The sequence below is a fragment of the Nanorana parkeri genome, unplaced genomic scaffold (assembly GCF_000935625.1).
Source record: "Nanorana parkeri isolate BGI_ZX_2015 unplaced genomic scaffold, ASM93562v1 scaffold6, whole genome shotgun sequence".
NCBI lineage: Eukaryota > Metazoa > Chordata > Amphibia > Anura > Dicroglossidae > Nanorana > Nanorana parkeri.
Window position 1 is genome coordinate 7,683 of NW_017306274.1, and position 18,971 is coordinate 26,653.

Sequence of the window (18,971 nt, forward strand, 5' to 3'; positions counted from 1 at the left end):
TTTTGGGGGGGGGGGGGAAAGAAACCAGGAAAGGCAACATCTAAGAACATTAAACGGCTTCAAGTTTTGTTGCTGTCAGATCGCTGCTATTGTGTGTGTGTGTGTGAAAGGATACGTCTGCCCTTTGGTCACATGCCGTCTCCTCCTTCCCCGGCCTTCCTGTTTTATGTTCCCCTTGCTCAATAGCAGAGATGACGTCCTGGCACTCAGATGTTGGACATCTATAGACCAGCAGATATATACGAGCGAGCGGTTATTGCAAAATGTAATTTATAGATTTCATTAAAGCAAACCTGTCTCCCCCCCCAAAAAAAAATATCTTTAGATTCTTTTAATATATAATTTATTGTTCTATATTCATATATTCGTAGCTATAAGCCCAAATATTCATTTACATCTTCAACATGTTTATGCCAAGTCATTTTCAGTGGAATAATCCCTACTGATCTTATCACGGAGGTCCTCGGTCAGGTACTTCCTGTTATTGGGTGACAACACTCTGTCCTTTTTATTGACACGCGCGCACACACACACACATACATCTTGTCACATAGCAATGTTTCGGGGCCACTCGGGGGCCCCTTCATCAGTTGCTATGTGACGTTGATATGTGTGCATCAATAAAATGATCGCTCTTTGAAGATTTAAAGAAGAACTATGGGGTCAGGGCTTTTCCCGATAGTTCTCCTTAGGGTAACGGGAGGACACAAACTAGCGTCCTCCCGTCACCCTAAGCTCAGTACACCGCGAGCTACAACTCGCGGTATACTGAGACGCCGCAGCTGAAGCGGATCCCGACATTTATGTCTGGATCCGCCCAGCTGCGTGAGTGACAGCTGGCTCTGCCTATCTAGAGGCAGAGCCAGCTGTACCCGCCCCCTCCCCCGTCCATTCCGCCAGTCAGCGCTGGAGGAGCGGGGAGGGGGGAATCCAGCCACTCCCCTGTCACGGCAGAGAGCCGTGACAGGATCGAGAGGTGAGCGAACACCCGTATGTGTTCGCTCACCTCCCGATCTACTGAGCCGACCTGTGACAGTCTCATTGTCACAGGTCGGCTAGAACTATGAGGTGAGTGAAAAGCACTTGCCTCCTAGTTCTCCTTTAACCACGGTGTGCTGGTGACATTCTTTACCACTTGGATCTGAAGCAGGGCCATCTGCAGTCACTACAGCACCCACCACAAGGGACATACCAGTAAGGAGTGCGGTGGGACACTCCTGCAAAACTCTGTCCATCTCACAATTGTTTTCAGTGTGGTAAACGTTTCGATAGGTTCTCCTCGTGGGGATGAGCTCACGTGTAGAAGGACGCTGTGCAGGCCCTGTCCACTGTTGTCACCATCAGGAAACCCGCCCTGTGCCATTGTAGCTGCAGTGCATGTGGACAGGAAGGGGCAACAAGATGAAAAAAGGTCAAATCCAGTGTTTTTTCGAATGAACATGGCATTTGTTTTGGCGCTATCGGCCCCTTTCCGGTGACGCTAACTTGGCACCGTTGGCGGTGCACGTTCATGGAATGCTCAGAAGATAATCCGATCACATCCATTTGTGCAACCTTCTGCAATGTCTATGGCCACACTTACTTTATATTAAGAAAAACCTTTTTTGGGCCATAGCAGAGCCGTAGCTAGTTCCTTTAAGAGCAGCGGGGATCCGAGGAGAAGTTGGAGCCTGTGCCACCCCTCTTCTCCCTGCCGAGCCGCGGCTGTTTTGGAGCCTGTGCTCGCCATGACAACGGGAGCGCAGCCGGGCCGGCCCTGGCTGCGCCCCCCTCTCAGCTGCACCTGAGGCGAGTGCCTCACTCGCCCCATGGTAGCTACAGTCCTGGGCCATAGGTCTCTTTAGGGTCACAGGAGGACATTTTACTACGCCCGTCAACCTTACAAATAGGGAATCTCGTGCAGGCCCTCTCCTGTAGTCTCTAATCGGCATCTCGGCACATTGAATGACGTCCAGGGGGTGCTGAGTCTATTTACAAAGATGAATTCCTAAAAATGAATGTGTTGGCTTTGGAAATGATTTTACACACGCATGTGCCTGTATCTTCCCTTATGTAACGGAGGATACATCTATGGGCATGGTGGCTTTTCGGCTGGGAGCCCTGTGGGGTGTCACATGATCACTTTAGTACATTTCTGCTTTTTTGACAAGGAAACCAGCAAGAGGTCACATGCTGATCATGAAGAGCTGCGGCCCGTACAATGACCAGAGATTCTTTTTATAGTTCACGGTGGTAAAACGAATGGGTGGTTGAGCGTTTTTCTTCAGCAACAGTTTCTCATTCACTTCGATAATTGGAATAAGTCGGCGTTTAACGAACCGTAAACTGTAACTGGATGACCTTTATTTGCTAAAGCACGGCGTATGATTACCATTCCCAGTTTACATTCTTATCTTTTTTTATTTTTTTTTTTGGCATCTCAGTTCTTCTCCCAGCCACTTCTGTCTATATCAGGGGTGGGCAACTCCAGCCCTCCATATGCCTCTCGGAGTCATGCCTGTGACTGTCAGTCTTGCAAAGCCTTATGGGGCTTGTAGTTCCACCACAACTGGAGGGCCGGAGTTACACACCCCCTGATCCTAAATACACTTGCTCCTGCTGTTAAAGTCACAACCCCCTCCCCCCCATTCCAGTGCTTTAAGGACTTACCTTAAATGATGCCTCTTGATCCGATCATCTTCTTCCTTGTAGTCAGCAATCCCTCCAAACAGTTCAGTTCGCAAACAGGAAGTTGGGCAAAATTTTGCTTCCGTTCTCGAACTCCGCATCGGGTGACGGACACAACCGCAGCCATCTTCCCCGCTCTGACACGTGGTCGTGGCTTCCTCCTAGTTGAGATCGCGGTCTGATCACAGTTTGATTCGGTTCGCGACCAATTCGATTCGCTACCTGAACCGTGGAATGAATTAAGCTTCGTACTTCTAGATAATTGCCGACTTTTTATTCCTTGCATACCTTATTTTTCTTTTCCTCCCCATTCTTCTCATAGCGGCCATTTTTACTAAAGGCAGATTAATAGATCTCCCTTTACTTCCTGGAACTCTGGCACATGTGACCCATGCACATCATCTCAGGGGAGGAAAATGCCTTTCCTTGAGCTCTCGTGAGATTACAGATGAGATTTCCTTGCAATGCATTGCTGATGTCACCTTCCCAGGATGCAACGCTCGGGCGCGGATGACATCACTAATGCCCAAGAGGACCAGGAAGTGTAAGTAAAAGGAAAAAAATGTTTAACTAATGAATGTGAGATGATCTGAAATCTGTGAACGCAATAAAAAAATGGATGTGGGGAAGAAGCAAATGTGTAAAATATAAAAACATTATGAAAAAGGTAAATAATGGCTCAAAAAGGGCCCTCGCTAAAAATACAGATTCCCTTTTAAAGAAAAAAACAAGTATTCTGCGCTGTACTTGTATATTATTATTCTCCGGGCCTTTTTCTTAAGACTGAGTAAAACAATACCGCCGCCGTTTGTTATAATGGAGCCTAATGAATGAAACCACAAAACGTACTGAGAGCCGCGTCGGTCGTATCAATCCTCATCTGCTTAATTTCCCGCGGGACAGCGCCGAAAATTGCTCCCCCTAATCAATGTAAGTCACCGCTCGAGCGGCTCGGAGCTGGCAGGCTAAAATGAGCTGCCACCAGGTCCCGCCAACAACCGCCGCCCCCTGTCGCAGTCCCGCGTCCTGATGGTGGTTCATTATTTTGTCACTGCTTGTTTGCATGGGATTAACATAAATGTGCCGAGAGCAGACAAATGAAGTGTTCATTTGGAGGTTTTGTAAACCGTGTCGTAAATTTAAAGGAGAACCATGAGGTGAGTGCTTTTCACTCGCCTCATAGTTCTAGCCGACCTGTTACAATGAGACTGTCACAAGTCAGCTCAGTAGATTGGGGAGTGAGCGAACACATACCGGCGTTCGCTCACTTCTCGATCCTGTGCCGGCAGAGAGCCGTGACGGGGGGTGGCTGGATTCCCCCCTCCCCGCTCCGATCCTCCAGCGCTGACTGGCGGAGGGGGGGGGTCCCGCTGGCTCTGCCTCCAGATAGGCAGAGCCAGCTGTCACTCACGCAGCTGGGCGGATCCCGACATAATTGTCGGGATCCGCTTCAGCTGCGGCGTCTCAGTATACCGCGAGCTACAGCTCCCTATATACTGAGCTTAGGGTGACGGGAGGACGCTAGTTTGTGTCCTCCCGTTACCCTAAGGAGAATTATGGGGAAAAGCCCTAACCCCATTGTTCTCCTTTTAAAGATTATTTCCACTTTACCTGTATATGTATTGGGTCTTTTCTGGAATCTCTCGATAATTAAAGTGGAAGTGCTGTTTAAAAACAGTTCGGGTCACTTTTTTCTTTTCTCCCAGCAAGGGCGGTCAGCAGTCTTTAATACCGCAGAGATTAGTGCTGATGTCCTAATGTGGGTGTTGCTCCCTGCAGGCCAAAGTGAAGACTCCTCCCTAGTGGGTGTGTCCATGACAGTCTTGGCTCACAGGAAATGCATCCAGTGCGGCTGGATGTCATAATGTCATTGTCGCTCCTTGCAGGCCGGTGTGTCGACTCCCCCTAGAGGGAGTGTCCGTGACAGCCTTGGCTCACAGGAAGGGGATAGAGGGAGGCTGGGTGTCATAATGTCAGTGTCGCTCTCTGCTGGTTGACGTGGAGACTTCTTCCTGCAGGGTTTCTGACACCAGACTGGGTGTCAAAACGTCAGCATCGCTCTCTGCAGGCTGGCGCAATGATTCCTTTCTGGAGGGTGTGCACATGAGCGCCTTGACTTACAGGAAATGCATTGAGTGAGGCTGGATGTCATAATGTCAATGTCGTTCTCTGCAGGCCAGCAGAGTCTCCTTCCTAGAGTGTCTTTCCATGACTGGTTTGGCCAAGGTGGTCATGGACACACCCTCTGGGAAAGGGTCTCCATGCTAGTGTTCTATCAAATGTTGTGACTATGTTGGAATGTGTGACAGGTGACGCGGTCACACATTCCAACGTAATCCCACCCACTATGACAGCTGTGAAATGTGTGACCGCCCATTAGGTCAAGCATTCCAACGCTTTGTCAGCTGCTCCAGGGCAGATCAGCCCACTGCGCATGTGCAGGAGAATCGATCTGCATTACCTCATCTGCGGAGGGGGGACAGAGCCGTTCCAGCTTCCGGCAATGGGGAGGAGAGAAGCTGTCAGGAGGCTAATTGGGACGGTGCAGGAAGGAGTGAGCTGTCAGCTGTCGCAGGAGACCGATCTCTCCTCCCGCACACGCCCCACTCGGCAGTGGCAGTGTGACAGGCGAGTCAGGATGGAGAGCAGGTTACAAGCTTCCAGTGATCGGTACTGATTGCTGAGTGTTTGTAAATAACTGAGGACATAGTAAGCTTACTGTGTCCCCAGTTAAGAAGGAACAGGAAGTACTATACATCACTTCCTGTTCATTCACGTTTTGTGGACATGACCAATACAGTCTCCTCAGTTTATGAATGGACAGGCGCACTCAGAATAGAGGCTTCCTGTTCATTTATAACAGGGGCTGCAGCAAAATTGAGATTTAGGACTCAATCTCTTTCTCTATTTTAAAAGGGAAATATCAGGGGGTCTGTTGAGATCCCCAATATATGGTTTCGGTCTGACAATTTTTTTAGTTTTGGTCTAAAAATTAAATTTTGGCGCATCCCTAACAATTTTTAAAAAATGATCTTTTATATAAGGGCAGAAGTGTCGCAATAAAGATGGAATTTGGGCTTTTAAGAAAAGCAGCCTGGAGTCCAACTGTATTTACTCATTTAAGTTTCTCAATGCATCGTCTCCTGAGCATGCAGCAGGCAGGTAGGTGACACCGGAAGCGGCAGATCGGCAGCAGCAAACATGGTGCCTCCCTCCAGGATATACAGTGAACCAGAAGAATGTAAATCGCAAAAGTAACCGAGTGGAATTACAAATATGTTGGCAGGTATTGCAGCGATGAGACGGGAGTTCTGCTTTGACGTTGCATTGTATCAGTTTCATTCACTTTGACATTTGAGGAATATCAGGCAGTCAATGACTTAACTTTGCCGCATTTTAGTTTCAGATTCAGGTTTTGCATTTTCCATCTGTTTGCTGCTTTTGCATGTTACATGTGCGGCGGACGCACGGTAATTGCAGCTGTTCTTTGTGAAACATGTTCAGCTAGTTTCCATGGGAACGGCATGATGTGTATAAATGTGGTCCCGAAAACGGCCCCTCTTATAAAAGGTTTATTCAGGGGTGCGCGGCTGCGTACCTGTCATGTATCCTGCATTGAAGCGAAGCCTACGCGTTTTGTAGTGCCGCCAGTTGCATGCATTGATTTCAATCATTTGCTTCGTTCCTGCAGGACAAGAACAAACTGATGGACGCTCTGAAACATGCCTCAAACATGCTGGGAGAGCTCCGGACCTCCATGTTGTCCCCAAAGAGTTACTACGAGCTTTGTATCCTTCTCGATGGGCCCGTGTGTCGGGTCGCAGATGGTAAAGCGATGCCGGAATCTGCCATGGGATGGTCAGATAGAAGCGGCCATTCTCTAATCCCTGGGTCAGAGGAGTTAAGGCTAAACTCCGACCTTATCCTGAACTGAAACGGCTCCCTCCTGATTTCACTGCATACTGTGAGCTTCTCACAATGTTCATTATAAACATCAGTAAGTCAGGTTAAAGGAGAACTATGGGGTTAAGGCTTTTCCACATAGTCGTCCTTAGGGTAACGGGAGGACACAAACTAGCGTCCTCCCGTCACCCTAGGCTCAGTATACCGCGAGATGCTGAGACGCCGCAGCTGAAGTGGATCCCGACAATTGTGCCGGGATCCGCCCAGCTGCGTGACTGACAGCCGGCTCTGCCTATCGAGATGGCAGAGCCGGCTGTACCCGCCCCCTCCCCCGTCCTTTCTGCCAGTCAGCGCTGGCGGATCGGAGCGGGGGGGAATCCAGCCCCTCCCCTGTCACGGCAGAGAGCCGTGACAGGATCGAGAGGTGAGGGAACGCCGGTATGTGTTCGCTCACCTCCCGATCTACTGAGCCGACCTGTGACAGTCTCATTGTCACAGGTCGGCTAGAACTATGAGGTGAGTGAAAAGCACTCCCCTCATAGTTCTCCTTCAATGTTAATTTTATCATGGATGGACGAATCTCTTGCTGGGCTGTTGTATTCTCACAGCAGGGGATGTGCCGCTGTCCGAATACCCGAACAGTGATGGCGGATGGCATGTGCCCCTAAAAAAATTTCTGACCAGCTTCTTTGATTTTCTGATCGATGGAAGGCTGGCCAAGGGGCCACCCACTGAGCAAATTTTGCCGCCGTTCTATCGAAATCTCCAACTCGTCGAAATCTCCAACTACCTCACTGCCGGGTACTTGCAAGTTGGAGATTTGGACAAAGCGGCGTTAGACTGCAAAACTGACGGAGCTTCTGTACAGCTGCATTTTAACAATATTCAGCAGGTGGCAAGCTCGACGGGTATTCTGAAAACGCTATGCGCGCATGTGCAGCGCAACTGTACAGAACTCTAGTCTTTCTGAGCAACGGAAGTGAGGTAGTTGGAGATCTTGATGAGTTGGAGCTTTCGATAGAACACCGGTTCACCAAGGCTAGCGTTACTTTCAAGGCATGCCTCTGGTAATAACGGTCAAGATTGCTTATTTCAACTCTCAACCAAACTTTCAAGCCCCCAAATGGTTGGTGTCCTAGCTGATCACATGTGCAGCACCATGGCAGCTGCAATCCAAATAGAGACGAAGATGGCAACGACCTTGTCTGTAGGAGGGTGTAATTCCCTTTAACCTTATGTCCTGTTTTTCCTCTGCTGCAGTTAAGTAACTATTACAAGTCCCCCTCCCCACTCCCAGCCTGTGACTGCACAGTGAAAAAAGGAGCAGCAGCAGACTGATGAGCTCATCTCTCTGTCACTCTGCTCTCTTCTCCGATCAGCATGATCCCAGCAATGCAGCATAACTGATTGGCTTCTTGTGCTTCCTCCCCCCAGTCCGTGCTTCAGGTACTTCAGCGAACTCTAGAAACATTTAGTGGATAGTCCGTGTCCCCTGAATGAGTTTAAAGGAGAACTATGGGGTTAAGGCTTTTCCCCATAGTTCTCCTTAGGGTAACGGGAGGACACAAACTAGCGTCCTCCCGTCACCCTAGGCTCAGTATACCGCGAGCTGTAGCTCATTTATATACTGAGATGCCGCAGCTGAAGCGGATCCGACAATTATGTCTGGATCCGCCCAGCTGCGTGACTGACAGCTGGCTCTGCCTATCTAGAGGCAAAGCCAGCTGTACCCGCCCCTCCCCTGACACGGCAGAGAGCCGTGACAGGATCGAGAGGTGAGCGAGCGCCGGTATGTGTTCGCTCACCTCCCGATCTACTGAGCCGACCTGTGACAGTCTCATTGGAGGTATTTGTCAGGTCAGCTAGAACTATGAGGTGAGTGAAAAGCCCCCCCCCCCCCTCATAGTTCTCCTTTTAAATATAAAATGTTCACGTTTGCCCAGTCCTGTGCCTTTTTTTTTATCCTTAACGTGGCCTGCAACAGACATGGCGATCTCTGATGAGCTGCATTACCTGGAAGTCTATTTGACGGACGAGTTTGCGAAAGGAAGGAAAGTATCCGATCTCTACGAGCTGGTCCAGTACGCCGGGAATATCATCCCCAGGCTGTAAGTATGGCTGTTTGCTGCCTCCTGATCTTTTGTTTAAAGGAGAACTCCAACCTAACTGCTCTCCTCGTTTGGTTGTCAGTACATTTTACATGTAGCAAAGTTGCATTATGGTAACTGCTTTATTAATATTATTATTGGGGATGCACCAATACCGGTTCCTCGGTATCGAGTATGAGTACCGATATTTTATTTTTTTCCGGTACTCCCCGATACCGGAAGTCCTGTTCAGGAAGCCGGGCGGCGTGTAATGACTCGCTGCCCGGCTTCCCAATTAGACGGGAAGCTGCATTCATGCTTCTTGTCACTAGGTGACGAGAAAGCATAGAGCCGACTTTCTGGCCAATCAGGAAGCCGGCTTTTTGGCCAATCAGAAAACCAGGGGGTGGGTAATGACTCGCCGCCCAGCTTCCTGATTGGTCAGGAAGCTGGTCAATTAGGAATCCGGGCAGGGAGTAATTTCACGGCTCCCGGCCCTGATACTCCGGGAAGCTGGCTCCATGCTTTCTCATCATCAGATGACGAGGAAACATGGAGCCGGCATTCTGGCCAATAAGGAAGCTGGGGGTGGGTATTGACTTGCCGCCCGGCTTCCTGATTGGCCAGCTTCCCGACCAAACGTGAAGCTGGGGGGTGGGGAGTTATTACACGCCGCCCGGCTTACTGATTGGTCGGGAAGCCAGCTTCATGCTCCCTCGTCACCAGTGATGAGGGAGCTTGGAGACGGCTTCCCGGCCAATCAGGAAGCCGGGCAGTGTGTAATGACTCGCCCCAGGCTTCCTGATACCTGAAGTTCGGGTATCGGGCTAGGCATCGGGAGCATTTGGGTGAGTACTCGCCCAATTACTCGGTATAGACACCAATGCTATTATCGGTATGGGTGCATCCCTATTTATTATATTCTTGATTTCCTACAAAGATGTAAAACTCCATTTTTGCAGTGATGCAGACCAAGCTGGATTTGATGACTCAAAACCTTAAAGGGGCAGTAAACCGCCACCACAAAAGTTAGATTGTGGGCCCCCAGGAGGTATTTGTCATAAGTTGCTAGCAAGCACAGCATATTGGCCCATCATGACAGACATCCCTTGCGGGTGATCCCCTCCAGCGCTGTGATGTTAACGCTCGGAGTTGTAGGGCTGCCCCCTTTTCTTGGGGGCTATTGAGAGACACGGGACCCCCCTCTGTATTAATGGTCATGCTCTTGGTAATGCTTTGCTACCCTAGTAGTAGTAGTGTGAGGGGGTTGTCCTGGGTTGGCCTACAGCTTTTGCTGGTTGCCGGTGCTCAGTCCTCCTGTAGGCAGCAGTATAACGCAAAGATGAAAGTCTTCTTCCTATGTCCCTTAATGGACTCCAATAAAAAGGATTTTACAGTAAATACAGAAATATGAGTTTCAATAGGGATGCACCGAAATGAAATTTATGGACCGAAATTTTCTAAATTTGTCAGGCTGAAACTGAAACCAAAAATTACTTTACTATCAACCCAGTCATGAAAGTACAGAGGCTTCCTGTTTCTTAGTAAATTAATTATCTGCTCACTTTAAGAATAAACAGGAAGCAGCTCTGTACAGGAAGCCTCTGTACTTTCATGACTGGGTTGATAGTAAATATTTACTATGTCCCCATTCATAAATGAACAGGAAGTGATGTATAGCACTTCCTGTTCATTCATAACTGATGACATAGTAATCCGTTATTTACAAACCTTAACAAAAACATGACTGTGCTTTTGTCTGTCAGGTATCTGCTGATCACCGTCGGCGTCGTCTATGTGAAATCCTTTTCCCAGTCGAGGAAAGACATCCTGAAAGACATGGTGGAGATGTGTCGTGGAGTGCAGCATCCACTGAGGGGGCTCTTTCTTCGCAATTATCTCCTGCAGTGCACCCGCAACATTCTGCCGGATGAGGGAGAAGAGACCATGTAAGAAGCCAGATATTGTCTTTTTACCATGTAATAAATTATTATATTGGAAATTCATAGATATAAAGGAAAGGTTTCATGATTTTTGGTCTTATACAATTTTTTTGTATATATATATATATACATAATCAAACAAGGGATTCACCCTGCTCCTCCCTTCTTCTATCCGATTGCTTTGATGTGTGGATGTTAGTCTAAAGGAGGGGGTGATCCTAGGCAAGACTGTATTTGAATGCAGATTGCCGTAGGTAAAGCCCACACGCGATGCTGAGCCTCCATGATTGAAGGACCTGCAATCCAGTCAATAAAAGGGTCGGGCCAGGGACAGTAAAGCTGAGGAGGAAAGGACTAGATTGTGCTGGCAAATGCAGTGGGCTCTGACTTGCTGCAGCTTCTAATGTACATTGTGAGAAGCTCCCAGTGTGCAGTGAAATCAGGACAAGCCATTTCAGTCCAGGAGAGGGGCCGGTACAACTGTGCAAGACTGAAGGGAAGGCCTTAGTTCAGCTTTTAAGAGTCGCTTGGTATATGTTAACATGTTAAAGCAAAATGCATCATCCACATTCATCATTCACTGTGGAAACCCACTTAAAGCTACTCCTTAAATAAACATCCTTCCTTCATCTCGCTGCAGCATACAGAGAGGTCTGGGTATAGACCAGGGGTGGGCAACTCCAACCCTACAGCTGTGCTTTAACAAACATGCCTTTGGCAGTCATGCCTGTAACTGTCAGTCTTGCAATGCTTCATGGGACTTGTAGTTCCACAACAGCTGGAGGGCCAGAGTTGCCCAGCCCTGACATAGTCCCTTCCCCTTGGAGACTAAACAATTTCTAGGAGCCAAATGTTTGCCAGATATTTAGTTATTATGTACAGTTATAGCCTATTAAAGTTCAGTTTACCTTCTCTGAGCTGGTAAAGCAATTGGGATCATAATATTTCTGCATGTTTCAGGAGGAGAATGGTTCTGGTATTAGCGATCTCTTGTCCTTCAGTCCGGACAGTAACAAGTTTGCATTTTACAGTGAGGAAGTCACAGGAGACATCAGTGACTCCATGGATTTCGTCCTCCTGAATTTTGCCGAGATGAACAAGCTGTGGGTTAGAATGCAACACCAGGGCCACAGCCGGGACAAAGAGAAGAGAGAGCGCGAGCGGCAAGAACTACGGATCCTGGTGGGAACCAACTTAGTCCGACTCAGTCAGCTAGAGGGAGTAAACGTTGAAAGATACAAGCAAGTAAGTCTATCTGGTACTGCTCACTTGCAACTTGTTAAAAAAAAAAAAGGCTTGTGAGGGTTAAGACATCCAGGTCATGGTGTGGGTAGTAGTAGTTGGTGTGGGTAGTAGTAATAGTTTCTAAGATTCAACTGGACTGTAATGTTGAAGACCTTTTTGTAGCTTCTGCAAACCGCTTCTTCAGTTCTAATAAGAGTCAGGAAGATATATCCACACAGGTAGCACAGACACCTTAATCCCATCACCGTGGAATGTGGCAAGGTTAATGATTGTCAAAGAATAGGATGGGAGGTGTGAAAGTTGTGGAACCCTTCTGTTCTAGTTGCATAATCCCATCCTTAGGAGAAGGGATGCACCGATACCGGCATTTTGGTATCGAGTACCGATATTTATTTTTCGGTACGCGCCTGGAACCCGAAGTCCCATTCAGGAAAGCCAGGCGGCGTGTAAAGACTCGCTACCCGGCTTCCCGATTAGCAGGGAAGCCGTCCCCATGCTTCTTGTCACTAGGTGACGAGAAAGCATTGAGCCGACTTTCTGGCCAATCAGGAAGCCGGGTGCCGTGTAATGATGCTTTATGATGCTTTAGCCTGCTCCGTGCTCCCATGCTTTCCGGCCAATCAGAAAGCCGGGCGCCACGTCATTACACGCTGCCCGGCTTCCTGATACCGGAAGTATCGGGCTAGGCATCAGACACTGATACTAGTATCGGTATCGGTGCATCCCTACTTAGGAGGTTCCACTGAGATGGATGGTCCTCTTTAACAATGCAAATGAGTAGAGCTGCAGCTAACGATTATTTTCAAAATCGATTAGTTAGTCGATTTATTAAGTTCGATTAATCGGATAAAAATAAATGTAAAAAATGGCTCCAGTGATGGACTACTAGTTTGTATTGAGATTGTAGTCCATCACAGGAGCAAGCTTGGAGCGGTGGAAGTAAAAAAGAAAAAAAAAAGTGTGGTGTGCAATATAGTGAAATTAGAAGTGTAAAATTATACAGCAATTAATGGAGAATGGCATCGGCTATAGAGGACTACAAAACCCAGCAATAGTACATTATGCAGCACAATGCAGAATACCACCAGCTATAATGTACTATTGCTGGGTTTTGTAGTCCTCTACAGCTAGTGGTATTCTGCATTGCGCTGTATAATGTAATATTGTTGGGTTTTGTAGTCCTCTATAGCTGGTGGTATTCGGCATTGCGCTGTATAATGTACAATTGCTGGGTTTTGTAGTCCTCTATAGCTAGTGGTATTTGGCATTGCACCACTGTATAATGTATTATTGCTGGGATTTGTAGTCCCCTATACAGCTCAATGCAGAATACCACCAGCTATATAGGAATACAACAAATCCCAGCAATACATTATACATAAAGTATATAATGTATTGCTGGGATTTGTATTCCTATGTATAATATACAGTACAATGTACCATCAGCTATAGAGGAATACAAATCCCAGCAATACATTATAGAGCACCATGTGGGGGGGAGGGAAGTGCAGGCTTACCTGAGCAGTCTTCCAGCAACTTGTTTGATCGGGCCTGTCTATCAGCGGCTGCCATCCGCTCACACCTGCTCCTCCTTCTTCTCCACGTGTTCCTGTGCCGATCGTGGATGTGCGTGGGCGGTGAGCGTGAGGCGGGGAGGAGGTGCGGCATGTGGAGCGTGGATGCGACCGGGCGGGTATGACAGCAGCGAGCGTGAGGTGGGGAGGAGGTGTGGCGCGCAGCGTGTGTGGAGCCGTGAACAGGGCCAACCAATCGGAAGCCGATTAATCGATGATTGAAAAAGTTGACAACTTTTTCAATAATCGATTATGTCGATTTAGTTGTTGCAGCCCTACAAATGAGCTGGCCTTTAGGTGGCCTTTGACCCAGTTCCAGCATAGGGTACATTTAGCTTTGTTTAGAATCCTTACATTGGGTTCCTGTTTGTCTCTTCCAGATTGTTTTGCCTGGGATACTGGAACAAGTGGTGAACTGCAGAGACGCGCTGGCCCAGGAATACCTCATGGAGTGTATCATACAGGTAAGCAGGACCCTTGGCTCTAATTTTCCTTCAATGCTGCACAATCAAGTTCAAGCCCAAATCCAGACAAAACTGTTTCTATTTCTTCTTTTTTTTTTTTTTTCTTTCTTTTTGGAAAAAGTTGGGAAGGGTCAGTGGGTTAGAACAGTGGTGGTGAACTTACCCGATGTAGTGGGCCTGAAGTGCAGCCCCTGATATCACCGAAGGACATGACTGTGATTTGTCAAACTACAGACCTGGAGCAGGAGATGGTCAGTGACTAGGGACATGCTACAGGAGATGGTTAGACACTGGACATGATATTGGTGTCGTAGGAGACTGTGGACGTTCTTCAGGAGACCGTCGTAGACCAGAGACATGTTATACAAGATTGCTAGAAGTCACGGATATAACAGTCCCTTTACAAATCAATGTTTCCACGCTTGGGCTCCCTGCAGTTACTTGTGGCGCATTTCATATTTCTCTCAGCATTATAAAGGGGAAAAAGTAAAAAGAGAAATGGGATGGATAGGAAAAAAAAAGATATTGTTGAAGAAATAAACCAAATCATTTTACCTACTAAAGCCAGGCTAAAGAATTTTGTTCTTTATTAGCTAAAAGGGTCATTCCACTTTCCCAGGTGAATTTGGGAACATGGAATTACCCCCACCAATCTGCTTCCACTGCTTTTACTTTGCAGCGAATGCTCCTTCCTCGCCGCGCCTGCCAGCGTACTATCCATACACAGCAGCACAGCCCTGCGCTCTGTATTTTAATCTCGCACCCAAATGGCGAGCACTCCTTGGTCAGGTGATTTGACGGGTGCAGTTCCATTTTCACAAATTCGACTGGGAAAGCAGAATTACCCATTTAAGTAAATACAAACTACTATCTTCACACACAATAAATGTCGAAGGGCCCCATGCAGCTCCTGGGCCACAGATTGGGCACCAGGAGGTTAGAAGCTGCATCTAGTTTCGGTTGCTGTCTGCTTTTTGGGAGGTTTACCCTCATGTTCTGTCTTTGTTGTGTGTTGGACAGAATTGTTCCCCTCTTCACATGAGGGTCCAACCCCCTTAACATCTGAAGTCCCCCTTGCCAGCAGGAGTGCCCCCTTCTACATTAGTGTCTTCAGTCCCCTCTTCACATCAGAGTCCTACGTTAAGGCCCCATTCACACTGAGCGATTTATCGCGCGGTAATGCCCACGATATCGCGGCGGTTTACCGTGCGATATCGCTCTCCAATGCATGGCAATGGGGCTCTGTCCGTCCCTGTCGCGGGTCGTGTGTCGCTACAGCAGGACCCTTTTTGGAGCGGATTTTGCCGCGATTCTAGCTTGCTCAATGCAAGCATTTGCGCGATATCGCACGGCAAACGCGCAAAATGCAAATCGCGAATCGCTTAGTGTGAATTTGCGAATCGCTCAGTGTGAATAGGGCCTTAAACAACAGTGCGGCTATGGCAGCATGGCAGAGGGTGGGATGTGGAGCAGTTCTGGACAGAGGATGTGGAGCAGTTCTGGACAGAGGTGAACTTCTGTCCTTTTCTGAATGTTCGGGCAAATTCTGGATGCAAACCGTGCTGGATTTGCATCATGCATTTCCATGTTACTGGTGGCAGCTCACGTTCATCATGGAAATGGATGCAAAAATTTGAAGGAACCCTTGACCAAAACCAGAAGGCACTCCAGGGTACTGCGGCACCCTGGTGGAAACCCACTGCTCTAGAGAGCTTAATCCTCCTGTTCCATCGCACTCCTGACCGGACAAAAAACCCAAATCCAACTGGGTGTGTGCGGTGGTGACAACGGATGCCTCCGTGAAATGTAGATAGATGAAAGTAGTCACTCGCACTCCATGATATTAAAGTCAATGGTGTTTATTGGCTGAGATAACACACATCTCCTTAGCGACGTTTCGAGACCATGCGGCCCCGTCCTCAGGCAAACGGAGGACGGGGCCGCCTGGTCTCGAAACGTCGCTAAGGAGATGTGTGTTATCTCCGTCAATAAACCGCATTGACTTTAATATCATGAAGTGCGAGTGACTACTTTCATCTGCTCTAGAGAGCTGCCCACTGAAAAACACGCACACCTAATTGGAACATCCAATCCGAACTGGGGACCCAACGTTGCACAGCTCCGTCTATAAAGCTTTTTTATTGTCTGTGACCCCCGATTACTACTCTTATGTCCAGACTTAAACGGGGAAATTAGGGGAGATGTCATCAAAGGGCGCTCAGTCAGTGGTTCTCACACCTCCCCAACTTTTATTTTTAATTTCCCTTTTGTTTGATTTGTTTCAGGTGTTTCCTGATGAATTTCACCTCCAAACACTGAATCCTTTCCTCCGCTCCTGTGCCGAACTTCACCAAAATGTGAATGTAAAAAACATCATCATCGCTTTAATTGACAGGTAATCCCATATTCTGAGGTTACAGTTATGGATTTTTGCTGTGTGTTGCCATGGCTTTCTTTTTCCTGCGTGGCTTGTGTTCCTGTAAGACATCTGTTGAGAGCTCTGTTGTCTATCCCCCCCTCCCTCTACAGACTAGCGTTGTTTGCACACAGAGAAGATGGACCCGGCATCCCAGCGGATATAAAGCTGTTTGACATTTTCTCACAGCAAGTGGCTACAGTCATACAGGTGAGGAATAGAGAACATTCCTTGTAGTAGTAGTGGGGACATGATTTCCAAAAACCATTACGGAAAATAGGTTTTGATTGATGTTTAAGCTGCTTATATTTTGCCTTCCCTGGTTCCTCCCTCCCTCCTGATCCACAATGAGACTTTTAAATAAAACATTACTGTTTTTTATAAAGGTGCCCATACACTGCACGATTCTCGTATGAGAATCGCGGGAAATGCCGCGATCGTACGAGAATCGTGCAGTGTGAATGAAGACGTGCGACAGTTATTACTGTACGGTCGCACGTCTTTTGTCTAAGGAGCACACTAGAAAACCAGCCGTGAATCGTACGATTTTCTGCTGTTTTTTATCATGATCGTAAGATCAATGCCGCACGGGCCGGTGTGCGCACGCGCACACTGCCTGTTCAGCATGGCGGTCATCGGAAGCCCGCCCCTCAGGGGGGCGGGCTTGCGATGATCGGAAGTATGATCTGCCTGTCCAAGATGGGCAGATCGTACGTTTTTTTAATTACTTTACAACCATCGCAAGGCTAAAGGTCTTGCGATGGTTGTAAAGTGTATGGCCACCTTTACATGCCTTATTTTAGATTAATTGATTACTTCCCTGGGTCACCGTGCTTCTCTATTCGCAATTCAAGCAGATCATGGCTGGTGGGAGTGATGAAAACATCACAGCACCCTGTCTAAGTACTTTTCTCAAGAGCCCCCAAGCCCCGATGCAAGCAGTGGGCTGGCTCTTGGGAGGAGTTATGCAAATATCAAAATGCCTTGGGTGTGTATGGAGGAGTGGGCATTCCTAGGCAGACTGTATTTGCATGCAGACCTCCCTAGGGTAATGCTTGCATGTGATGCTAAGCCTCCATGATTGAGAGGAACTGAAATCCAGTGAATGAAAGGGTGAACAGTCAGGCTGGAGAGGAATGAGCTAGAAAATGCTGGACGTCCGGGAAATGAGGCGGGCTCTATCTGATTTGTTGCAGATTTTAATACACATTGTGAGAAGCTCTCAGTGTGCAGTGAAGTCAGAGTAAGCAATTTCAGTCCAGAAAAGGAGCTGGGACAACTGTGCAGTTCCATGCTAAAGGTGGCCGTTCATGACTAGATTGTAGCCGGGGTGATGCTTCACCTGTGACAGGTGGGCTGTTGAGTGCTTTCCCAGGTATCGATAAGAAACATTTCTGATCATCGGAACACGGAGGTATTGCTCAGTGTTAGGAGTGCATATCATTTCCATTTACTATATAACAAAGGAGAACAAAGAGTTAAAGTACATCTGCCCTCAAATATATTGCAACTTACCAGTCCTTGGATCTGGTGGCTGCATTAGTTTTCTATTTCCTTTTTTTCTCTTCTCCTGGTGATCCTCACTGTAACATGCTTTTAGCTCTCATTCACACGAGAAACGGCCGGCACGTACAGCTCCGTACTTCCTGGGCAGCTTCCGGGAAGGACAGGTGCTGCGTGTGATTAGTACGCAGCTCCTGTCCTTCTCTATGGGAGTACACGGCCGTACGCCGCCTTAGGCTCACCCGCCCCTGCACGTCCGTGCGGGTTTCCATACTCGTACGCTGACGGGATGGATCCTGTCTAAGTTGACCCACACCCGTACGGACCTGCACTTGAGGTGAGCGTAGGGCTTATTCCCATAGAGAAGGACGGGGGCTGCTACTAATCACACGCCTCGCCTGTCCTTCCCATGAGCTGCCCGATACGGCTGCGCACGCAGCACACGCCGGCTGTTTACATGCCGGCTGTTTCTCGTGTGAATGAGGCCTTAGAGTAACTACTGTACGCAAGTAGGGTGACAACACTCGCTGTACTGTATCTTTTGTAGGAACAGCATAACCACAGGTAGCTGGCAGGCCTGGGAACTCTGATGCAGAAAGAGGTTCATATATAAAATATATTATTCTTAATGCAATTGTCTTGTCTTTTCCCCCCTCAGTCCCGGCAGGACATGCCCTCCGAAGATGTTGTGTCCTTGCAAGTGTCTCTCATCAATCTGGCTATGAAGTGTTATCCTGACCGGGTAGATTATGTGGACAAAGTGTTGGAGACTACCGTGGAAATATTTAACAAGCTGAACCTTGAACAGTAAGTAGACCTGAATAAATGGCCTTGTAGAGGACAGCGATGCAGAAAGTCTCCAGACAATAGAGATAATGGGAATAAAAAGGAGCTTAAAATGCCATGAGAGAGATCCGTATAAATGTAATAATTTATATCAAAAGGTGTGAGATTTTCAGAAATGTCAGCCTGGATTTAAAGGATAATTACATCCTAGTAAGCAGTAGATATATGCAAAAACATGAAAAAAAAAAAAAGTTAACAAAGGGGTTAAAACTTAACTGTGTCTCCTCCGCGCGCTCCCGTCCGAAGATCTGAAGATTCTCAGGCAGCCGGAAAGGATCATGGGGCGGGCGAATGCGCAGTAGAGATCTTCGGCCGGGTGACGA

At 47.8% G+C, this 18,971-nt stretch overlaps 1 protein-coding gene across 1 annotated transcript in view; it reads left to right on the forward strand.

The window, feature by feature from the left end:
* VPS35 (VPS35, retromer complex component) overlaps nucleotides 1-18,971 on the forward strand; it is an 83,177-nt gene that overhangs the window by 6,812 nt on the left and 57,394 nt on the right. The window contains exons 3-10 of the mRNA XM_018553257.1: nucleotides 6,359-6,455; nucleotides 8,555-8,678; nucleotides 10,424-10,606; nucleotides 11,632-11,845; nucleotides 13,800-13,883; nucleotides 16,169-16,278; nucleotides 16,413-16,509; nucleotides 18,461-18,609. Coding sequence (XP_018408759.1) covers nucleotides 6,359-6,455; nucleotides 8,555-8,678; nucleotides 10,424-10,606; nucleotides 11,632-11,845; nucleotides 13,800-13,883; nucleotides 16,169-16,278; nucleotides 16,413-16,509; nucleotides 18,461-18,609 — 1,058 coding nt within the window. The remainder of the gene's footprint in view (nucleotides 1-6,358; nucleotides 6,456-8,554; nucleotides 8,679-10,423; nucleotides 10,607-11,631; nucleotides 11,846-13,799; nucleotides 13,884-16,168; nucleotides 16,279-16,412; nucleotides 16,510-18,460; nucleotides 18,610-18,971) is intronic.